The sequence below is a fragment of the Aspergillus aculeatinus genome, assembly GCF_003184765.1.
Source record: "Aspergillus aculeatinus CBS 121060 unplaced genomic scaffold BO66scaffold_67, whole genome shotgun sequence".
Classification (NCBI taxonomy): domain Eukaryota; kingdom Fungi; phylum Ascomycota; class Eurotiomycetes; order Eurotiales; family Aspergillaceae; genus Aspergillus; species Aspergillus aculeatinus.
In genome coordinates this window covers 40,213-58,326 of record NW_020291536.1, presented here as the reverse complement: position 1 = coordinate 58,326, position 18,114 = coordinate 40,213, and the positions used below count along the sequence as shown (strand labels likewise).

At 54.3% G+C, this 18,114-nt stretch overlaps 7 protein-coding genes across 7 annotated transcripts in view; 3 read left to right on the top strand and 4 right to left on the bottom strand.

The window, feature by feature from the left end:
• Positions 1–167: 167 nt before the first annotated feature.
• On the bottom strand, positions 168–1,812 carry BO66DRAFT_475223 (multidomain presynaptic cytomatrix related protein; the record flags this gene model as incomplete). Its single annotated transcript, XM_025653210.1, has 7 exons — positions 168–337; positions 396–1,097; positions 1,168–1,221; positions 1,276–1,466; positions 1,526–1,535; positions 1,595–1,670; positions 1,723–1,812. 7 exons carry the CDS (start codon positions 1,810–1,812, stop codon positions 207–209), a joined length of 1,254 nt encoding a protein of 417 aa, XP_025498979.1. The 3' UTR covers positions 168–206.
• Positions 1,813–3,657: 1,845 nt separating this feature from the next.
• On the bottom strand, positions 3,658–5,477 carry BO66DRAFT_215913 (uncharacterized protein). Its single transcript, XM_025642627.1, has 7 exons — positions 5,272–5,477; positions 5,048–5,153; positions 4,923–4,989; positions 4,707–4,856; positions 4,582–4,643; positions 4,222–4,522; positions 3,658–4,156 (listed from the first exon to the last, which is right to left on the bottom strand). Exons 2-7 carry the CDS (start codon positions 5,137–5,139, stop codon positions 3,671–3,673), a joined length of 1,158 nt encoding a protein of 385 aa, XP_025498978.1. The 5' UTR covers positions 5,140–5,153; positions 5,272–5,477; the 3' UTR covers positions 3,658–3,670.
• Positions 5,478–7,139: 1,662 nt separating this feature from the next.
• BO66DRAFT_423678 (purine-cytosine permease family protein) lies at positions 7,140–9,387 on the top strand. Its single transcript, XM_025650122.1, has 4 exons — positions 7,140–7,832; positions 7,889–7,999; positions 8,056–8,168; positions 8,232–9,387. Exons 1-4 carry the CDS (start codon positions 7,467–7,469, stop codon positions 9,133–9,135), a joined length of 1,494 nt encoding a protein of 497 aa, XP_025498977.1. The 5' UTR covers positions 7,140–7,466; the 3' UTR covers positions 9,136–9,387.
• BO66DRAFT_395634 (uncharacterized protein) lies at positions 9,373–11,153 on the bottom strand. Its single transcript, XM_025648262.1, has one exon. It carries the CDS (start codon positions 11,057–11,059, stop codon positions 9,584–9,586), a length of 1,476 nt encoding a protein of 491 aa, XP_025498976.1. The 5' UTR covers positions 11,060–11,153; the 3' UTR covers positions 9,373–9,583.
• Positions 11,154–12,191: 1,038 nt separating this feature from the next.
• Positions 12,192–13,331, top strand: BO66DRAFT_395633 (putative esterase/lipase). Its single transcript, XM_025648261.1, has one exon. The coding sequence runs from the start codon at positions 12,287–12,289 to the stop codon at positions 13,172–13,174; it is 888 nt and encodes a 295-aa protein (XP_025498975.1). The 5' UTR covers positions 12,192–12,286; the 3' UTR covers positions 13,175–13,331.
• Positions 13,332–14,726: 1,395 nt separating this feature from the next.
• BO66DRAFT_215825 (uncharacterized protein) lies at positions 14,727–16,882 on the top strand. Its single transcript, XM_025642626.1, has 2 exons — positions 14,727–15,877; positions 15,928–16,882. The coding sequence occupies exons 1-2, from the start codon at positions 14,963–14,965 to the stop codon at positions 16,537–16,539; spliced, it is 1,527 nt and encodes a 508-aa protein (XP_025498974.1). The 5' UTR covers positions 14,727–14,962; the 3' UTR covers positions 16,540–16,882.
• Positions 16,883–16,924: 42 nt separating this feature from the next.
• BO66DRAFT_383974 (uncharacterized protein) overlaps positions 16,925–18,114 on the bottom strand; it is a 1,485-nt gene continuing 295 nt past the window's right edge. Inside the window, exon 2 of the mRNA XM_025646079.1 lies at positions 16,925–18,078. Within this exon, the coding sequence (XP_025498973.1) occupies positions 17,015–18,078 (1,064 nt within the window). The 3' untranslated portion in view covers positions 16,925–17,014. The remainder of the gene's footprint in view (positions 18,079–18,114) is intronic.

Genomic DNA, 18,114 nt, shown 5'->3' with positions numbered 1-18,114 from the left:
GATCAGAACAGCCAGTTGAAATCAATCGTATGTGGCAGTCAAATAACCGAAATTGATCATTGTGCATTCAATCGAGATTATACGAAGAGACATTGGTAGATTTGAATACATCCAATCTGCTGATAAAACCTTTCCTTGGGGAAGTCATTTGGTGTAAATGCTGAGGCAAAAAAAAAAAAAAAAAAAAAAGAGAGAGAGCTGTAAAGTCATAACCCTGATCCAGGCAAATAGCGACTTCGTAAGGCCTGGCTAAAAGTGCTCATGCGGCTTGCCATTCCTCCATGCTGCATATTGCTCATCAGAGCCTCTTCGAGCGCCGACTGCGTAACGCTGGCATCTGTAGATGGGCAAGAATTTTAGCATGCATCCAGAATCCGTGAACGCACAAAGCTTACCATCCAGGTCACTAAAGCTACTTCCCATACTAGGCGTCCCATCGCTGGTCTCGCGACCCGCAGATGCAATCGACCGCCGCGGGCTGAAGGGGGTCAGCTCGGCGGCGCGACGAGGGCTCAGAGGGCCGCCGCTTTGGTGCATATGCCGCCGGCGATCGGTAGCTGGATGCGATGCTGGGACTCCGGAGCTGACAGAGCTCGTGGATGAATCCGCGGTCGGAGATTTTCTGACTATATGGAGTTGTTCCGCGGGGCGTCGATTGGAGACTGCAGGTACGTCCTCCTCGTTCATCCGCAGCGTGGCGTTGAGATCCAAACCTGAGGGATGGTGGGGGGTATGGGCTGGACCGGAGGACAGGGGGAGAAAAGCTGGTGAATCATCGTCCTCCTCCTCCTCATCTCGCAATCCTGGCTTATACGTTGAGAATTTGCCGAACGGTCTGAATCGTAGTCCCCGTCGGCTGTCCACTCGCTCGTCCTCCTCGGACTCGGACTCGGACGAGCTGGACGTCAAATCTTCCTCCTCGAGAGTTGGCGACTTTGGAAGCGGGGGATCTCGTCGGCTGGCCGGTGGCCGTGGAGCATGAGCCTCGCGGCCTAGCTCTTTCGGCTCGGAAGTAGGTGGTTCGTCGCGCAACGGCTCTCGGGCGGGCTTTAGTTGATTGATGGTTGTCGTCGAGCTTGTGCGTCTAGGGATCGGGGCTTCTTGTCCTCAGCACCAGACTTACAGTGACAAGTTTGATATGGACAGTCTGTGAGCTATTCAACTTACCTCGTTGCGGCAGGGACTCCTTCTGTTGCGCCAGGCGACTTGGAGCTCTCGGAGCTGTGAGAAGCAGTCAGCAAACGAAAACAGATCGACTCGTTGAGAGACCCATACCATTGCTTGCGGCAGCTTTAGCTTGACCGAGGGCAGCACTGCCGGATATCGAGCCGGGAGCGGGCGATGTAGATGTGGACTGCGTGGTCGGCACCTTGCGCATTTGCGCGCGCACTTGCGATAGCTGACGGTCGTACAGCCATGCTGCCTGCTGGAGTAGGAACTGAAGTGTGACTTCGAAGTGATCTGCTCTGTGACCAGACAAAGGTCAGCATTTATGTGGAACTGAGGGGGTGTTATGTGTCGGTACAATGCTTTCCCTGGGTCCGTCAGCCGTTGCTGTACTTAGTATGGGGTGGAGGTTCCATGAAGGACTAACAATCTAGATCATCGCCTTTCGAGGGCCGCGAAAGGATATCCCAGAGAGCCTGATCCTTAGCTGCATCCCATTCCATCTACTGAAGTCAGCGCTTGCTCTATCTCCGATGAAATAGGCTAAACAAGTACCGGGGGAGGATCCACAAAATCCCCCCGGGGGCATGGCAGGCGGATAAAGACGGTGAACTTGGTGTCCCCGGAGTGATTCAAAGAGGCCATTGTAGCTACCACCCCTGGATTGATTTCTTTTGGAGTTCAGCTTAGTTGATAAGAGTGAGAAGCAACAGCCCTAAATGAAGTGTAGTATGGCAACAGCAACCTTGACCCACTACCGTTGAGCATATGAATGATAAGGAAGCCTCTCGATGATGGTGATGAAAGCGGTGGAGTGACGGATGCGCGCCACACGGGATGTGTTGGACTGCATCATATCGTGGCCGTGCTCGGCTGCCACACACGTGGCGGTGCACCTGTAGAGGCAGCCTGAGAGCCTGGCTTCTAGCTGGACACCTCTACTTCTTCTATTTAATTGACAATTCCAGTTAATAAATTAGATGCCCCAGCCTTCGATGCAACTTGATACTCATTTTAGACGACATTGAAATTTCTCTCTGCCGTAGCTCTGTTCTTTACCGACATAGAGAAATGAACGGCGAACAATCAAGTCATAAACCTCCATCTTGATGAATATACAGATTAAAAGGAGACAATTTTTTTTAGCACATTACTTGGTCAATAGCATGGGGGCTTACCCAACTGGCTACATTGATTCTGCTGAATATGTAATCAGAGAGGTTCTTTTCGAGTAGACATCATTTCTATATATCTTCCATCCCGACCGATCTGAATTCAACCAAAAAAAAAAAAAAAAAAAATAGAATAGAATAAATTAAAAAACTTCAGTCCATCCGAGAAACGGTGTTCCATCCACAGTGGAAGCTTCTGACCATCAACTCAGTGAAACAACCCTTCTTAGAGAATATCACCAATATATCTAGCAACTCAACTATGCAAGCTAAGCTATGAGTATTTCGATCTCCCCCTCACAAGATTAGCAAAGGCCCCAGCAATTATAGACATCTGAAACCTGCTAGCGTCAGATAAGTGGGAATCTCCAAGATCCACAAGTCAAGTGGGCCGTAGACATTCTGGGAATTTGCATCAAAACCCACAGACTCGATACTTCCTGTAGCAGGTCGAGATGCAATGCGCGCCATGCGTTCACTTGTAACATAAATCCTCCAGCGGAGATATTGCAGCTTGTATCACTCATAGAAGAGTGGCAGCTTACTACATAGTAGAAACCTTAAGCACATGGCAGAAAGCGTCACCCGGACAGAATAAGCTCACTAGCCCACATGCAAAAGTATGGTTTACTCCACCGGAGGGGGGATCGCGGATGTGGTGTGTGCGACCCGGTCCATGGCCTGGAGCAGGAGCAGCCTATGAAGAGCTTTGAGTTGATTATTCATTGCCATTGTCGTGAGGTATTAAACAACGAGATTCTGTTTAGTGATAAATAATAAAGTCATAAAAGGAGTCAGCATCGTTCGATCTGTGCCAATGAACCTCGTAATCGCGGAGTGCGAGATTGGAAAACCTCGATCTCGGCTAGCCCACCAAGTGCAAGCTAGCCTCTCGCAGGCTGACGTACTCCCTCTTTCGCCTTACCACTGTGGACAGTGGGACTTCAAATAGTTTTAATAACATTTTGACATTCCAGGATAAATCACCGCTGATCACTGAATCGGCTCCATAAGGACAGCTGACGCATCCTATTCCATCTCCTCGTGCACATGAGTAGTAACTGGGCGTGGGCCGAAGCAGCATGGATGATCGGAGAAATAAACGAACACTGTGTGGATTTGGCCGAAGCGATAGTCTGTTCTACCGGTCAAGGTGCGAATTGTGACGGAAATGGGCAGCTGAATGAGACCCCTTTAGCTGTGCGAGGGTCTCGACATTGTGCTGGATACCCATGCCGCGGTTGCTCTGATCATTGCCGAGCTGTTTCCCCCACACATTCGCTTGCCTCGCTCGGTACATCCTGAGCATGCTCTCCAGCATAACCAGCTGATCAGCCTTTCTGAATGACTATCTCCGTAGTCTTCCTTATAAACTGGTCATCGTGACCGTCCGATTGCGACCATCCACGATCTCCACTCTCCTGCGATGACCCGGCCGATTTGGTCACGCTTCGGCCCATCCCACCCATCTCAATGATGTTCTCCTCGCTCTCCGACGGTGACAGTATCTCCGTACGAACCGTGCGGGATTCGTAAATGCTCGCAAAATGTCGAGTGGAACGCGTGCCGTTGCCCGGCCTGGAACGGGTCTCGTTGGTATGAGGATTTGTTGTCCCGTATCTCGGGTCGTTGTAATTGCCCTGGCCGACATAATTGCTCGACTTGAGGAAGGAGATCGTTGATCTCGCCAGAGACCACACAAAAGGCAGGTTCGTGACGTACATGCCGATGGAGGCCTCTCGCAGGTACCAGAACTGATAGCTGGTGTCGTAGATATCCCGAAAGGTGAAATATTTGGAAGTGATAGCACAAGCAAGCTGGACACAAGTCAGAGAATCAGTCAAAGGTTTGCCGGGCGATGTAAGGTTCAAGTCGGACGTACCACCACGATGCCCATTGAGAAGACAACGATGACCGGCAGCTTGGTCTTCCACGCCATCTGCGCGCGGGCAAACATCGGGAGCATGACACAGAGAATTGCAACGTCAGAGCTAATATTCATAGCCGCTTGCACAGCCTCGTAGATACGATAAGTCGAGCAGATTTCATTCGGAGGAGGTAGGGTCCAGTAGCCGGACAAGTAAGGCCTGCACTCGAGGAATAGTACCAGCTCTGAACTGATCCATCCGCACAACGTATATATAGCACAAATCGTCACCACGCGATTTTGCCATAGATTTTTTCTGTGGTTATCCCTGTCAGGCACACACTCTGGCTCGAAGTCGATGGAAATCTAACTTACGTGAGTCGGAAGTAGACCATCAGCATACATGCCTTCAGTAAATAGATCGTGCAGAGCTGGCACTGGATCATGGTTGCGTTAGGTCTCACTTTGCAAATGTACCATGGTGGAAGACTGTACCATACATTTTCCGAAGCGAACTCGATCTTGGATCCTTTGACCCTTGCAGCGATCTCGGCGGCGGTGAAGGTTTCATATTCTCCAGGCTTGTATAAATTGCTTCCTCCTCCCTCCGCAATCTTGATGTTGGTGACGGCAAATGCTGTATAGAAAGCCTAGTCGGAACAATGACTTAGCGTCGGGCCATAAGGTCAAGCCCGTCAGTCTGCAAGCAAACTTACCACCGCCGCAAACATAAGGTAATCTTCGACCTGAAACACCCATCGCATTCTGAGCCATCGCCCATATCTGTAAGACAAGTTAGCAATTAACAACCAGAAATACCGAGTCAGCATCTGATACATACAATCGCACGACAAACAACAGCATTGCGATGCTGTACATTACCCAGGTGGTGACCACCAGATCATGCGCAGAGCCACCGCCATCACTGGCCATTATCACAAGGAGGGCTTTATGAGGATAGCATAGTCAGGTACTCAATTCAATATGGGAGAAATGCTAGGCAGTAACTTCTTATGAAAAGGGAGACAGAGGCGCAACAAGTCTAGAGGGATATAAGGTGCTTACAAAAGTTCGACCCACTTCAGACTGAAGAATTGGCTGGCCGCTGCAGGATTGCAATTTATTTAGTACATCCTTCATCCCCTCTTCTGGCAAGTCGCATGGCATGTACGGCCGGAGTGGTGGCGAATCAGCGTCGATGAGCGTGTAGGTAGCCCTCCCTGGCCGACTGCCGACTGGATCTAATTTTGCTGAACATCAATTTCTGACACGGTGGGCTGTCGTTGCCAGCCTTGAGCGCAGGTGCCCCCTGAATCAGCAACAGACCTGGCGGGACCGTATATGGAATTTGCACATCAGGCACGCTGGTGGAGGAGACTGACTAACAATGACATGCATGCTGACACGCACAAATTATGCAGCATTCCAGCTGTTCGATGCATTAGAACCCATGTTTTATGTAGGGTCGACTGATAATCCATCATCGTGTTACCTAAGAGGTCGGGGTTCTCCGTACCCAGACCCCAAGATCCACCAGGCTACTGGCCAAGTCAGGACTCAGGAGATGAATCGTGACGATCCGATCACTATTTCCTAGAAGCACCGCGGTGCAGGTCTATACCCACGGCAAGTCCTTCGTTAAGGGCTGCATGTCGTGATAGGCTCATTGAATGTGGGCTGCAATACGTGGTGGCCTGTCCATTGTTCTCCGCCGACGTCCACGAGTCATGATGGGAGAAGTGGGAGAACGGGCGACCTTGAGTGGGATTCATTTGGACGTAAATTGAGTAGCTGCGTGTTCCTCCTCCTCCACCACAACGTGGAACGGCAAGCATAAGATTGCAGGTAGCCGGCTAAACTTTTGAGAGGCTAGAAACTGATTGGAAGTCTTGTGGCAAGTCGCAGTTCGTAGTTCTTTTCTTCCAGGCCCCGCAAGTGGCCGACTAGGACTGTAGTCGATTCGAAATAGCTGTAGCCTGGGCTCTGCCACCGTGTACTGCTTCGGCATGGTATCTGCGACGCGAATGATAGGTGGGGAACCTCCTGTCTCAAGGTTGAGTTGGTCCGGGTATCGATGCGGATTGTCGGTCTAGAGTCAACTTCGACTAATGCAATGGGGAAAGGTGCGATGGAGTATGATTTTTAGCATACGACTAGTCTGCCAACGTGGAGATAACTTTTGACCGTGGCAATGAACGGACTGGAGCGAAAGGCCAATGATGGCCAAGGAGAGGTAGAGGGCAAGGAGAGGACAGAGAGCGACTGGAGCAGACGGAGCAGACGGAAGGGCGGGTAAACCTCCCGGTCAAGCGGGGCACGTGCTGGCTCCATACATGCTGAGGTATTGTACGTACATGCAGTACAGTACAGTACTGTACATTTGTGTCATTCCACCAAGAGGACAGTCACTCTCAGGCCACAAATGCGACTTGAGTTAGTTCTAATCTCAACAAATCTGGCAGCAGCTGCTATTGGAACGACATCGGCGGCACCACTGCAGACTACTCCGTACTTCGACTACCTACCGGCCTCATGGCCCAGCTTGGTCTTAGCGTCCCTCTTCGCGTCTGAACTAAATCGCACCTGCAGCAGAGCAGAAGAAAAGAACAATTGCACCCCTGCTCACGCCGCACCCGTGCTATGAAGAACTTCTGGAACGGGAATAAGCTAGAAGACCGGGCAGCCTGACAGGGCTAGTAAAGGAGGTTAAAGCACGAGGCGTCGATGCCTGCAGGGAGCAGATGGCAGATGGCACGCAGCATCCATGGGTCAGCAACGGGAGGCCGAAGTTAAGTTGGTTGTTAGCCCATTTCGCTAAGCATTGCTAAGCCCACCTAAGCATTGAGTGGCGGCTTGTCCCGGACTCCCGGCCGACAAAAAGTTCTGGGCGGAAAAGAAGAAAAAAAAATGCAAGAAAAAATCCAGACTGCCAAGATGATAAATTAGTTCTGACAATCTTGTTGAACTTAACCGGCTTGGCGATGAAAAAGGAAGACTATGTCCGTCGCTACATTGATTAGAGGATTGGCTGATAACTCATTAGCTCTATAAGCAGGGTATCATATCCCTCTCCAACTCCTCCGTACCTTTTTCTTCTCGTGTTCCTTCTCCCGTCATGCAGGCTGGGCCAGCTCAACTCTCGACCTAATCTTCTTATCTACTGCCGTTGCTCTCTCGGGATTCGCCGCTACCTCCCTGTTCGAGAGGAACAACTCACGGCTTCTGCCAATTTTCCCAGCCCCAAGCAGTCTGAACTCAGCATGGCCGCTTCCATGCAGGACGAAGAGAAGGCCATGAGAGCTTCGCTCTCTGCCTCCTCCGACTCAGGAGAGGCCAACATGTTTTCGAGGTTCACTCACAAGCTACTTGAGAAGCGAGGTATCGAGAGAGTGCCTGAGACGGAACGGCATAGTTCCGTGACCACAGCCGACTATCTCAAAATGGGCGTTCTGTGGTTCTCGACCAGTATCACGGCCAACAACGTCGCCGTCGGTATGTACGGCCCGTTGGGATATTCGCTGAGCTTTGTGGACTCTGCCCTCTGTGCCACCTTTGGCTCTTTCTTGGGGGCTGCTGGAGTGGCATACATGGCGACCTTTGGACCGCTAAGTGGCAATCGGACGATGGTCAGTGATGATGACCTATAGCACATCGATGAAAACGCTGACAGGTGGCGTTCCAGGTCGTGGCGAGATATTTCATGGGCTATTATCCCAGCAAGATCGCCTGTCTGTTGAACATCATTATTATGCTTGGTTATGGAATGATCGACTGTTTGGTTGGTGGTCAGATCGTGAGTTGGCCCCTCCTACTGGCAGCATCCTAGAGCGATTGCTAAAATCATGAAAGTTGGCTGCGGTGGCCGACGGGAAGATGACTGTTGTCGTTGGTATCATCATTGTCGCCATCATCACCTGGCTGGTCGTCGTATTCGGTATGAAGCCATTCCACGCCTATGAAAGGTAAGCCAGCCATCCTATGTTCCCCATTCCCCCAAAGTCCCGGGAGTATACTGACCATCCCAGATGGGCCTGGGCGCCACAACTCGTCGCCATGTTCGTGCTCGTCGGCTGCGCCGGCCCCAAATTCGACACCTCCATCGTGTCCAGCGGCAACACGGCGACCCTGAGCGCGGACCGCCTGACCTTCTTCTCACTGTGCCTCTCGAGCTCCGTCGCGTGGGCTCCCGCGGGCGCCGACTTCTTCGTCTACTTCCCACCGACCACCTCCAAATGGAAGACCTTCGTGTCCGTTCTCTTCGGCCTGGGCCTGTCCCTAACCTTCGCGAACCTGATGGGCGTGGGCCTAGCCTCGGGCACCCTGACGAACCCGGCGTGGGCCGACGCCTACGACACGTCCTCGGGGGCACTGATCCTGGCCGGCTACGACGGGCTCGGCGGGTTCGGCAAGTTCCTGGGGGTGATCATCGCGCTGGGCCTGATCTCCAACAACATCCCCGGCACGTACTCGGCCACGCTGGGCTTCCAGATCATGGGGCGGCACCTGGCGCGGCTGCCGCGCTGGACCCTCGCCTGCGTCAGCACGATCATCTACACCGCGTGCGCCCTGGGCGGCCGCAACCACCTCTACGACATCTTCGAGAACTTCCTCGCCCTCATGGGCTACTGGGTCACCATCTATTTGACGATTGCACTCGAGGAGCATTTGATCTTCCGCCGGACCCGCGGCTTCGACTGGGACGCCTGGGCCGACCGCGCCAAGCTGCCCCTCGGCCTCGCGGCGCTGGCCGCCTTCCTCATCGGCTGGGCCGGCGCCATCGTCTGCATGGACCAGATCTGGTATGTCGGCCCCATCGCCAAGATGGTGGGCGCCGACGGCGCCGATCTGGGCATCTGGGTCGGGTGCTCGTGGGCCATGCTCGTCTACCCGCCGCTGCGGTACTTGGAACTGAAGAAGTTTGACCGGTGAGGCGGTCGAATTGAGGCAGTAGTTCAAGAGGTTTTGTGATCTGGTTTTTTTGTTATGTGCCGGTTGATTATTGGAAGTGAAGAAAAGGGAAGGGGAAGGTCCCCTGTTGGACCTTCTGGGCTATGTCAAGCGAAGGCGTGGGGGGAGCATTTGACCTCCCAGGCAGGGCTGGGTCCCTGACATCTACGGCTGTGCATGTGTTATGGAGTTATGTATCGCAACATGTTATTAAAATGCCTAAGTAATGTTTGAAAGAAGGATAATTTCAACGATAGATGAGTTGCACCCGCTGTTGAATCTGAATATGTGCTTGGTCCATTAATAAAGTACACATTACCAACACCATAAGAAATTCAAGTGATATCGTGACCGAAGGGCATAGACAGATCGCCGACAAAAGTCGCCCGATCAAGCCTTATGTTCGAATCAGATCTCGCAAACCACAAGGTCAATTGATCCGCTGCCTCCGCCACGTTAGAAAGACGACGTAGAACTTCTCCTCCGTCGCCGGATCAAAATCCCTATTGCTCTTCGGCTCACTCTGCTCAGCAGGAGCATCCCCCTCGCCTTTTTGTGACTGACTCGCTGCGACAGCAGCAGCAGCAGCGGTCTTGAACTCCTGTTCCGCATCAAACGGCACCAGCCTCGGCGGCGGCCTGACCGCAGCAGCATCACCAGCATCACCTCCTTGTGGCCCATTCCCGCCCCTGCCCGCAGCCCCCATGACCACATCTCGCAGGATCTCCTCCTTGGCCCCGATCCACGTATACGCGCGCCGCGACCCTTCCTCCGCGACCAGAAACACCTTCTCCCCGTTTTCCTCCTCGTCAACGACCACCGGAAACCGCCAGTCCCGCGCCATCTGCACAATCGCATCCAACTGGTCCCTCTTCCGCATCACCGTCTCAAACTCAATGACCAACTCCTCCAAGCTGGGCAACAGCTTGAACTGATTCCCCCAGACCCTGCCCTCCTCCCAGGCCGTCAACGGCCGCTGCGGCTGCTGCTGCTGCCCGCGAACACCCATCTCCATCTCCTCCGCCTTCGTCCTCCCCGGCCGGAACGGATCGATCCCCAACGGCTCATTATGCTCCCAGAACCACCAATCCGTATGCCTGAGCGTGATGGTCAAGCGCTTCGGGGCCAGGACGCCGACATCCGAGGTCTCGTCGGGTTCCAGCCCCAATGATGATGGTAACGCTGGACCGGCGCGTCGTTTGCTCCCCCGGCCTTCCACCCCGTTCACCTGATTGCGATCGCCAGGGTGATTGTCGCCCCCGCCCCCCTCGCCAGTGTTCGCGTTCGCCTCCTCCAGCTTCCGCTTCCCCTTGCGCATCTGCGCCTGCCAGGCCTCGTTCTCCCGGACGGACGCCCAGACCTGCGCCCACGAGTCCTCGAGGAAGTACTGCTGGGTGAAGAAGTGGAGCTCCTGCACGGCGCCGCGCTGCTTGGGCGTCATGCGCGCGAAGTAGTCGGCCGGGGAGGCGGCGTGGCGGACGTGCGGCGGCGGCCGGTGGCACCAGAAGGTGTGCCGGTTGATGGCCGGCGGGAGGAGTGAGGCCTCGCCGTAGATCTGCTGGCAGGTTTGCAGGAGGGCGGTCGAGATGCGTTTCGGGGCCTTGAAGCCCGGGCGGTAGTAGAGGGCTTGCTGGGCGTAGGTGGTTGATGATGCAGTTTCTGAAGAGGAGGAGGAGGACGACGACGACGACGACTCGAGGGTGTAGTAGTAGATTCTGTTGCGGATCTCGGCCGGGATGTGCGTGAATAGTGGGCAGGCGGTTTGCTGGATGGCGGGGAGGGAGGGACTCAGGTCCTGCGGGATCTGGTAGGAGGAGGGCGAGAGGCGGCGCGGGGGCATGGGGCCGCAGCGGGGGTTGCCGCGGCGGCGGCGCGGGCGTCGTTGCGCGGGGGGCAGGCTGTTCATTTTTCTGTTGTGTTCTGTTCTGGGGGATATATGTAGCTAGCGATTAGGCTGCTGTGAGACTGAGAATAATGGGAATATAAGAAGTGCTCTGGGAGAAGGATGTTGGATGTTGGATGTTGGGTGCTTCCAGACGGGGTCTAAATAACCCCGCAAATCTACAAGGATGGTTGCTTAGTTCCAGGTTGCCGTCAGACTAAGTGTTTCTGCCTGGTTGACGGGGCACAGAAGGCTTGTGGCAGATGAGTCATATCACTCAGACTTCAACTAAGTATCTTACTCTTCGCATTGGTAGGAGCAGACTGAATGAAGCTAAGGATGGTACAGAGAAGTTTCATTCTGGGCTGTCCATGATGCATTGGATAGCACGTCTATTGTAAATCCTTACCTTGAGCAGACATGACGGCGAGGCGAGGCGATAAGATAACGAACGATTGAACCATCGTTCTTTCGCATGCACTTCTTGACTAGTAGGACCAATTGATATTGAAAGGCTGCAATGCACATAATGTGATTGAGGAGACCGCGATCGGCTTATCGTCCGTTAAATGAATTTATCGCAGGTTGACAAGCGTTGGACCATCAGCGATGCAGGCAAGCACATTTCCAAACTCGTTGCTACATGAGGCTCCTAGCTGACTTGACCACAAAGCATGCTAGAGATGAGTTGAGTTCAACCGACCTCGAAAATTCGGAAGCACAAAAGTAGGCTCTCTCTTCTTGAAGTAAAAGGAGTACAAAGAGGCCGGGCAATAGAGCGAAGGTCCAATGCTTTGCAGTGTGTAACTTACTAGGTTTGGCGGTGGAGTGCGATGTCTTTCAGGCTATCTCAGGTATCTCAGTTATTTCTCCAGGTATTATAGTATATCCACCTCTTCCCTGTATTGTTAGCAAGGCAATTTCAACCCGTGCCTCTGAAGAATGTCGTCTACTCGTACTCCTACCAAAAAAACAATTGCATTAATCCTGCGGTGGTTTGTTTTACTCTAGCATCGGCCTTGGTGGAAAATGATGGCGTCATCGGTCCGAGTGGAGCGTTCGCTTTACGGCACACACGGACCGACCACCAACTACCGACTACGTAACACGCCTATTTAATGTATCATTGGTGCCTGTCGATGCAGCTGGAACCTAAGTTCTGACACCCTCTTGGCAGATAAGCCATTGCTTGGATCATCACGCCTTGCCTATTTGCCGGTGGGACGCTGTGACCTTGTCTACACGCACACCATGTTCTTCCTCACCTACCTCTACTACAAGCTCCTCGCCGTCTTTTTCAGGCGATACTTTGCCCGCAAACTCCCCAACGCCAGCCCCGATAAAGTCCTGCAAATCCAGTCGCGCGACGCCGAGCGAACGATCAAAGTCAACCTGTATCGCAACACATCGTCTCCCACCGCCAAACCCACACCGGTGCTGGTGAACTTCCATGGCAGCGGCTTCATCTTCCCGCGCCACGGCGCGGACGACCCCTTCTGTCGGCAGATGAGTCGAGAGACCGACCGGACCGTTCTCGATGTCCAGTACCGCCTCGCGCCCGAGCACCCTTTCCCCGCGGCGCTGAATGACGCGGAGGATGTGGTGCGGTGGGTGCTCAGCCAACCGGACAGATTCGACCTCAGCCGCGTCTCCCTGTCCGGGTTCAGCGCCGGCGGGAACTTCGCGCTGGCGGCGTCGGCGAATCTCTTCCCGCCGGAGACCTTCCACTCTGTGATCGCGGTCTACCCGGTCGTGGACATCCATACGGACCCTAGCCTGAAGGTGCCGCCCGATACGTCCGGGAAAGCGATTCCGCTCTTCATGTCGAGGTTCTTCGACGCATGTTACACGCACGGGGCGTTTGATACCAGGGATCCCCGGATCTCCCCGCTCTATGCGAGCCCGGACCGCTTCCCTGATCGCGTGATGATCGTGACGGCGGCGTGTGATAGCCTGGCGGTTGAGGCGGAGACCCTCGCCCAGAGGATCGCCAAGGAGCCCGGCAAAGAGCGCGAGGTGGTGCAAGTGCGTATGCAAGCTTGCGAGCACGGCTTTGATAAGCGGGCGTTGCCGGGCTCCGTCCAGTGGGATGCTAGAGAGAAGACATACGCAATGGCTGGGGCGATGCTATCGCGTTAGGGAAAGGAGGGCGAGAGAGTAGCTTTCTATCTCGAAGAATCACAGTCCGCATAGCAATTTTGTTTGAGATAAATTCGGAAAACAAAAAAATGTAATCTCATAATCCAATATTATTAATGGGGTGATAACCCGAAGATCGTACATATGGGGTCATGCAGGTCAGAATGCGGGAACAACTGGTGCGGTGAACTGCTGGAATGATGGTTGAGCCAGACTAAGACATCGTGCCATCCCCTCCTGCCTAGAAAAGCACTAAGCGGAGCTCAAGAAGCTCTCTAGAAGCCGTTAACCTGGGACGATCATGACACTATTTTCCTCCCCCTGTTAGAGTCTAGTACTGTCCTGGATAGTGTTCCCCAACGTCCATGACGGCGAGATTAAGAGATCTGGAGCAGTGGAACCTGGATGGTCAGGTGGTGTGCAGACGAGGGGAAATCTGAAGCGGCGGTGCCTGACGGTTGACTCCATCGGCCATGGGTTTGAAACCATGGCACGGTTCTGGGTAGCGCCGAGAAATCTGCAGCTGGCCCTGAACTTGCCCTGAACTTGCCCTGACCTGCCCTGAACTGACCTGCCCTATGCCCTATTCAGTGGCCCAATCCGGGCGGCTGTTACTTCCGACCATGGGCGAGTTACGGGTGTGCCTTGAATCGGCCAGCGGGCGTTGAACAACAATCCTCATTCAGCCTGGCAGTGGCAGCCAGGGCACGGGCAGCTGAGTCCCTCTAGCAAAGAGTAAGTTAACTAAGGTTCAGTCAGTCAATTCCCGATTTCCCCGACTTGCCGTGACAGCATTCTGACGGCTTTTCTCCTTTCCCCGGAATCACTTCCCTTCCTAGCACTGTCACTGTCACTGTCACTGTCACTGACTGCATCACTGCAGACGATCGATCATGCTTCAAAGATTAATCATAATTTTCTTTTCCCTTTTTTTTTTCTCCTTTTCTTTGACTTCGGATGCACGCAGGGACGCACGGTCTGATCACAACCAACTTACCCACTACTGAATTGACTGACCTATGGATGGACCGGAGGAATCAGGAATCATTCGGTCAGGCGGGTCGTGGGTCGCAATCCGCAATCATACTCAGTAACAATAATTATGAATGAATGAATAATATGGAACCCATGAATGACCGAAACAAAAGAACTGACCTACTCAGTACTAAGTTGGCAAGTTAGTCTACTCACCTGGCAGTCTACCACCTCCTACGGATACTTGAGGCCCAAATCAGGTTCCAGTCGCCTGCTTGTCCTGGCTTCCCAGTCCCTGGTGGTGCTTGCTCGCACAGTTGGCCCGCAGCAGCAGGAGTAATCTGCTCTCTCATTAGCCCACTTCTAGGTGATAGTCTGTCTCCTCATTCAATCCACGGTCTTTCTTGTTGTTCTCCTATTCTGCCAGCGGCGTGTTCCTTAGAGTCTCTTCCTCTCTCTCTCTCTCTCTTTCTGTCTCCCACCCAGTGTCTTGCTTGGTAACTTCCTTTGCCCCTCCCCGCAAGTCGGATGCTGCTCTTGGGCGCCTCCATCTCGTCCACCGTGCTTCTAGTACTGTGGACGAGTGTCTTAGCGTCTGGCGACTCGTGTCCCTGAAACTTCCGTCCGTCCCCCTTATTGTCTCTTATCGTCATTGTTTAATTTTTCTATATATCATTTTTCTACCCCTCACCACCACTTCTCTTCCTTCACCTGTTTCCGTGCCTCTCCGCAGCTTCACTTCTCCCGCACACACACACACACACATACAAGCTCCATGGGTGACTGTGAACAGAGCTCGTCTGCAATCGCATCATGGAGCACCCTAATTATGCAGAGATCGATGAGTCTCACTACCGCCGGGAGGTTCTCCAACTGCCTTCTGAGGAAGCCGAAACGGCGCAGGAGCAGAAACTGATCGATGAGGCCCGCCAGCTGGGTCTGAACGTCCCAGAGGTCGAGCTGGTCGCATCGTTGACCGCGTCCATCGCTTCTGGGATGGTGGATCTCTCCTCGTCCTCACCGATCATCTCGTCCACCAGATCCTCCACCGATCGCAACTCCGCATACGATATCACACCGTCCCACCAGACCACCGCAATCGATCTCCTCGGTTCGTCTCTCTCCGAATTCACTGTCTCCTCCGAGCCCATCCACAATGGTAGTGCTCGCTCGATCGCCTCACTGTCCACCCGACCGACCTCTTATAGCTCATGTGAGGGGAGACTGATCCCGGGGATAGATACGAATTTGGCCGCGGGGGCGCCGCCGAGCAACCGCCATTCGATGATCAGCGTGATCCCGAGCGACAAGAAGGAGAGACGGAAATCGACGCTGAAGTCGGCGATGGAGAAGATCCATTTTCGCAAGAAGCGGTCGCCGTCGGCCGTGCTCCTGCCTCCGGCGGCGCAAATCACTATCGCCAAGGGTAGTAAGGGAATCGAGCAGGTTCGGGTGGAATCCAAGCCGTCGGAGTCGCAGGAAGCCCGATCATCCGGCGACGGGAGCGGAGTGCTGCGGATTGAGATACCCGCGTTCGATCATGAGTCCTTACAGCGGAGTCAGAACGACGAGCAGCTGCGTCTCATGCGGGAGCGTCAAGTGATGGAGCTGAATCGACACAATCTCTTCCAGGATGCGTTCACGATGCGTCTTCGCCAAACTCAGCAGTCCATTGTTGCCGAACGACTTGCGGCGAACAAGGATCTTGAGGCGCAGAAACGCGAAAAGGTACGCCCTCGTACCACCTAACGAAACTCGTCATGCTAACATCTGTGAAGAACATCAACGACGCTGCTCGGATGGAAGAACGTCAACTGACGATCGAGATGGACCAGATGCGGGAGTTTGAACGGGCGAAGATGAATTCGCGAACCCGCATCAAACACATGGAGGGGTATTTCAATAATTCCAGTCCTCCCCCGTCGCCAGGAGGGGCAGGGTCAGGGCCGGAGACCACCCCCGCCCGCAAGTTCACTGCGCAACACAAGGCCCAGCTAGCGCAGGAGTACCACGACCACAAATCGATGGATCAGTTACACGAGGCCAAGATCAAAGTGCTCCGCGACCGACAGGAACTGCGATTGCAGGAGGCGATCGCCCGCATGGAACGAGAACTTGACGAGCTGATCGACAAACACGCTATAGAGTTTGCGCAAATGCAACAAGCCCATCAGCAGGAAGAGATGGCTGTCGTCCAGGCCTTCGATGCAAAGAAGGCCCGGTTGATACACCGATGGAACCTGGAAGAGGCCATTCTGCGGACCAAACTGGGGACGCAACACGGGAAGGTGTACGGACCCTTGCCCCCTTTATCCTTCAGCGACCCGAACTATGAGACGCGCGATTCGGCCATCTGTGTGGCCGAGCAGACCGGAGCTGCCAGCGCTTGAGGAGGAGGTGCACCCGGACGAAGAGAAGGGGACAGGTGCTTTGATTATGATGTGATGTCTACGTGATACCCTTTCCTTTATTTGCCCCGATTCTCGGATCTCCTCATGCATATATGCAGTCCCCCTAATGTGTCATATTCGGCCTTGGATGCCAACCCTATATCTTGTAATTACTTTTCCCGCCCTTTTTGACATTTGTTCTTGTTGAGTCGACTTGGTGCCGGCCTTATACATACATACATCATAGCGGATATACCTTGCCCTCATGTGCATAGCGCTGATTTTGGATATCCCTGGCTCCTTTTCAGCCTGATAGATTCATGGGCACTTGTTTGCTTGGTTTGTGACAGAATAATAGATACCAATTGATCTAGATACGATACAGCCTGAACGTGTGTAGGTATAAGAAAGGACTCGCTAAGAGGCAGCACATTAGAAGAAGAAAAAAGGGAAGACGAAGAAGAAGCGATCAGCATCACGCTTCCGACGCCGTCTGCGAAGCACCATCCCCAACCGAGGCAGCAGCAGCAGCAGCAGCAGCAGACCCCCTCAACTCAGACGCGTGTTTCCTCCACCGATCCAGCAAGGTCTCCAACCTCCCATTGCCCCCGGTCATGACCGCCTCCATCAACTTATCCCTCCCCGTGTCCCCCATCACGACCGCCCGCTCCACCAACCCCGCGTTGGAGATCTTGAACCGCCCGACCCGGCCATCCGCCCACTCGACGCGCACATAGACCGCCTCCAACGCGGTGGCCGCCAACGCGACGATCCCCAGATCATTCCTCGCGATCCTGGACTCCTGGTTCGGCTCTTCCGCCAGCACATCCCTCTCCCAGACTCCGTTCTCCTCGTCCGCGTCCGCGTCCTGCCCCTCGCCCCGTTTGACGACTCCCAGCCGCTCCCGCAGATACCGGACCCCATCACAACGGACATGCCACACGACCAGCTGCCGCCGCACCTCGCGCAGAAACCCCTTGAGATCCTGCTGCTTCTTCTTGTTGGGGCTGCGCTTCCACGGCTTGAGCTGCTCCCCCTCTTCTCCCCGGGCTGCATCCCCCCCCGCTCGCGGCAAATACACCCGCTCCAACGCCCCCACATCCACCACCGGGGGAACCGTGTGCCGATGCACGTACAGCACCCTCCCGCCCTTGCCCGTCCTCTCCTCCGCGTCGCTGCCCGTAGACAGGTGCAACACCCCCTTCCGCAGCAGAATGTAATACGGCTTGACGTACGACCCGTCCCGGGCGCAGATGTCAATCCGCAACCCTATCAGCTTCTTGGCCTCGGAGGGGACGGGCGAGGGCGACGGATCGGTGAAGGGGAAGGCGGTGGTGGAGAAGGCGATGCGGTGGTGGTTGAGGTCGGCGTGGAGGGCGGAGCTGTGGAGGAGCGGGGAGAGGTCGGTCCATTTTTGAGAGGATCTTGGGGCGGTTGCTGTTGTTTGGGATTGGGATTGGGATTTGGCGAGGCGTTGAAAGGGGCGCGAGGTCAGGAGGCTGTTTGTTAGGATGCGGCGGCGGTGGTGGAGGGTTTGGACTGTTTGGTGGGGGCGTTAGTTGGGGGTTTGGGATG